Source organism: Diorhabda carinulata, chromosome 4, assembly GCF_026250575.1.
Source record: "Diorhabda carinulata isolate Delta chromosome 4, icDioCari1.1, whole genome shotgun sequence".
NCBI classification, from domain to species: domain Eukaryota; kingdom Metazoa; phylum Arthropoda; class Insecta; order Coleoptera; family Chrysomelidae; genus Diorhabda; species Diorhabda carinulata.
This window is the reverse complement of record NC_079463.1, coordinates 32,584,454-32,588,444: the sequence shown is the minus strand read 5'-3', so window position 1 is coordinate 32,588,444 and position 3,991 is coordinate 32,584,454. Positions and strand designations below refer to the sequence as shown.

Below are 3,991 nucleotides of genomic sequence, written 5' to 3'. Positions count from 1 at the left end.
TCAGTTATATAATTTACCCTCTCAATTCATATCCTTCAACCGCGACGTTTAATAAAATAAAAGAATAAATATTTTATTGCTAATGACAATTATTCAACACTGATTATTTAAGAAAATAGCAGTGAAATCAAAGTTGACACAAATATTTAGTTTCTAGACTGAAAATGTATCCAAAGGAGAAATTCCAGAGGTTCCTTTTACTTTTAATTGGAAAATAGAGGTAATAGAACAAAAATTTTTGTCCAACTATAACCATTCATTGTAAGTATTGTAATAGTTTGAAAAAACTTCCGTAGTGACTTTTTGAGAGTAAGCGAAGGTAAAAACTACAAATTAGCAACATCTCCCAGCTTTGGCTCTTGAAATCTTGAAACAACTATGGAGAATTTCTTTTTCTTCTCAACCAATTTATCTAGTGTATTATTTTTATACTTTGGTTCTTTTCCAAAAAGTTTTTGAAGCACCCTCACCAATATTTACCATAACAACTGATTAATTGGGCAATGCAATTATAATATATACCCATATAAAATTTCTGAATGTACTTTTGCAGAACATTTGATAACGTCCTTTGTTGAAGTTACTTCAGTGCTGATGTCTTTTAAAAATGATCCGAAAGTCCTAATAAAATCTCTAATTTATCCATATTTCTAATTCTGGATCTTTTTTTGAAAATCCACAATCTTTTCGACAAATTTTAATTGTAGAAATTTTCAAACGCTGTGTATTATCCGAAAAACAAGATTCTTATGAGATGTCGAAATTTTCAATTGCGTTTATCTACAGGGTGAATTAATTTGTTTATCCAATAAGAACCATCTGATTGATGTTTTAAACGCAGTTTTAACCTTCTAAAAATTTTGTTTCGGTATTTTGTCCTCTTGGGTGTAAATAAAATTAGTCCATTCTCAAGGTGGACAGTTGCAATAACCAAATGACGATTTAAAATTTTTATTATTCAATTCTGTGATTATTCAAGCCTTAAAAACTAAAAATTCCACTTCTAATATACTGGAATCCGTTGTCCTGGTTGTGAATTGGTAGAAATTGATGGCGACCAATGTAGAAACTTTATGGTGGTGGTGATCTTCGTTTATACGGGATCTGATGATCATTTGATTCAAATTTGTTTGTTTCTCAAGGCATTCGCAATATTTTTCACAAAATGCTTCCAATTTCAATACAATCTGGATTTGTAATAACCAAATGACGATTTAAATTCTTTATTATTCAATACCGTGATTATTCAAGCCTTAAAAACTAAAAATTCCACTTCTAATATACTGGAATCCGTTGTCCTGGTTGTGAATTTTTAGAAATTGATGGCGACCAATGTAGAAACTTTATGGTGGTAGTGATCTTCGTTTATACGAGATCTGATGATCATTTGATTCAAATTTGTTTGTTTCTTAAGGCATTTGCAATATTTTTCACATTATGCTTCTAATTTCAATAAAGTCTTCTTCTAATACATTCGAATTCTTGTTCTTGGTTGAGACAATAGAAACCATCGTTGAGTCTTCGTATTTGTACTAGGAATCAGATGATCATTTTCTTGTTTTTTTTATAATATCTTTCATGTTTTTACAATATATTTATTGTCTATTGTTTAGGTTCATCACTTTCTAGTAAAAATCTTTATATAGTTCTTTTTGTCATTTCTTTGGTTTTTATTCTCCATTTAGTGTAATTTCATGGTTTTTCAACTTCATTTCTTACATTTTCTATTTCCCCTATTAATTTTTGTTTCCCCTGAATAAATTCCTTCTCCTAATTAATTCAGAATCAACAAAAAAGTTTTGTCATGAAGTTAATACTGTAGTTTGTTCAAATTTTATCTTCTATCCTTTTCATAAATCTTTTTAGTTTGCGGATCGTTTTGCTTCTTCAGTTTCTACACCTTTGGTCCACATTCTTAAAGACACATCTATATATTTGGTCACATCAACAATTTCTCGCTGCTATTCACAAACATCTCAATTTTTTTTAATTTTGGCTGGAACATCCCCGTTGGTGTTATTCAGTTCTTCATTAGATCTCTTTGTACCAGCTTCAACTTTCACTTTCTTCTCATCAGCTATGGGTAATTCCACTTTATTGGATAGTTCCTCCAGAGTAAAGTTGCGGGTTTTTTCAATGCGTTCTTCGCACGTAGGGCATTTCTCCAAGGTAGGTTTGCAAATGTTGCAAATGGTGTGGCCGTTTAGACATTGATAAATCGGAGCAGACATGTATTCTTTGCAAAGAGGGCATTCCAGAAGTTGCAGGAATATCTTTTTAGCTTTTCTGATGATGGCGTCTTTAACTTCTGGTTTAGTTTCTTCCTTAATCTTCCGATCTGAAACAAAAATATAACAATATATGGAAAATATTGAAATAATATATTTTAACTTGAGAAAATGGGGGCGTTGGACTCTTGTTTAAGTATTTAAGTGGTTCAGTGATGGGGTAGTAGAAAAAACTTACCTTCTTCAATGATATCGATTGTGTAAGTTAACAATCCACCTCCGAACATCCTTTTGACACAGTCTCTGTTGATCTTAGTAGTCATCTTCTTGAGGAGATCCTTTCTATTATCTTTGTAAGCATGAAATTTCAGTTTACAAGAGCCATTAGCACATTTAAGACAATGTATTCTATCATTAAAAGTCATTGTATTTTGGTTCAATATTACAATACCAAAATGATTCTTCTCAGACTTTAAATTGACTTCGTATTGACTCGTATCAGTGGGATCAAGAGCACATATGCTTAATGCGAAGTAATTTTCATCAGAATCAAAAATACTGAGGAAAATTTTTCCATTCTTTTCCAATAGATCGATATTATTGTAGGCATAGACATTTTTTATTATAAAAGAATTAGTGTGATATGTGTCACTATGTTTTTCCTTGAAATGATCAGACAGCATCGATACTTTCATAGATTCATTACAATTCACTTTAGGACAAATGGTAGTTCTGTATTCACATATTTTTTCGTGCTCTTGTACATCATCGAAGGGTATTGTTTTCGAACAGTTTTTATAAGTGCATGGAAACAACATAAGTTTGGCCAAATATTCGTAGATTACAGCCCGTATGTTTGAAACAGATTTTATTGAAACACATCGTCCACACTTATATTGATTTCCGTCTTGCGATATTAAAGTGATCGGGGAAACTGATAATGGACCATCACAAAAACAACACTTTAATTTTCCCACTACGTCGGCCGGAACTACAGATAAACTATCCATGACTGCTAAAAATAAATATAGTATCAAAGACAACAGATGTGTATCAATTAAAAGGGGTGAAAAAATCAGGTACAGCAGGTGTGAAGTAAATTATTTATCCATACAAACTTGCATCGCAATAGTCCTACAACAAACTGCAAAATAATTTAGTTAATTCGATAAATAAAATATACTACCAAGTTCAATATTTTAATGACTATAATGGATTGAAAAATATCGATTTTAATTTGATGTTATACTTACAAGGAATTTATCGATAGTAATACTGTCTTTTGAGTCTCTAAATGAACACTAAATTTTTTCTAAATATAAATTAATTACTTACTTTCGTAATATAAAAACCTGCACAAATTTAACTAGTTATTTATCACTTCTATTTAACCTATACGGCGCTTCCTATGCACTAATTAATCAGCCTAGTTGTCAATTGACAAGTAGACAGATGACAGATGTAACGTCACAGAATTGACAATGCTATGTATTGTTTGTTAGTCCCGCCATCGTATTCATAAGCTCAGTTTACATCCTACGATTCGATTCCGTTTCATTATGAAATTAACGGAGATTTACATGAAATAATCGTATATGAACAAGATCAGAATCATTCAATTCTTCAATTTGTAAATCTTAGAATGATTTAGGATACATATAAGATAAGTTGATGTTTACGTGCAATCAGAAATGTAGTATATCTCGAATCATTATGGAATATTCATATTATGTTTTTTAAACATATTTTTTATGTTAACTTGA

The 3,991-nt window shown here is 30.7% G+C and overlaps 1 protein-coding gene across 4 annotated transcripts; it reads right to left on the bottom strand.

Moving 5' to 3' along the window:
* Nucleotides 1-935: 935 nt before the first annotated feature.
* LOC130893536 (uncharacterized) lies at nt 936-3,889 on the bottom strand. 4 transcript variants are annotated; one of them, XM_057799766.1, is made up of 3 exons: nt 3,564-3,889; nt 2,467-3,243; nt 936-2,338 (listed from the first exon to the last, which is right to left on the bottom strand). In XM_057799766.1, exons 2-3 carry the CDS (start codon nt 3,236-3,238, stop codon nt 1,977-1,979), a joined length of 1,134 nt encoding a protein of 377 aa, XP_057655749.1. In that variant the 5' UTR covers nt 3,239-3,243; nt 3,564-3,889; the 3' UTR covers nt 936-1,976. The 4 variants fall into 4 exon arrangements, with proteins under 4 accessions (XP_057655749.1, XP_057655750.1, XP_057655751.1 ...); XM_057799767.1 differs by having other exon boundaries at nt 2,467-3,240; XM_057799768.1 differs by having other exon boundaries at nt 3,482-3,572.
* Between the last annotated feature and the right edge of the window lie 102 nt (nt 3,890-3,991).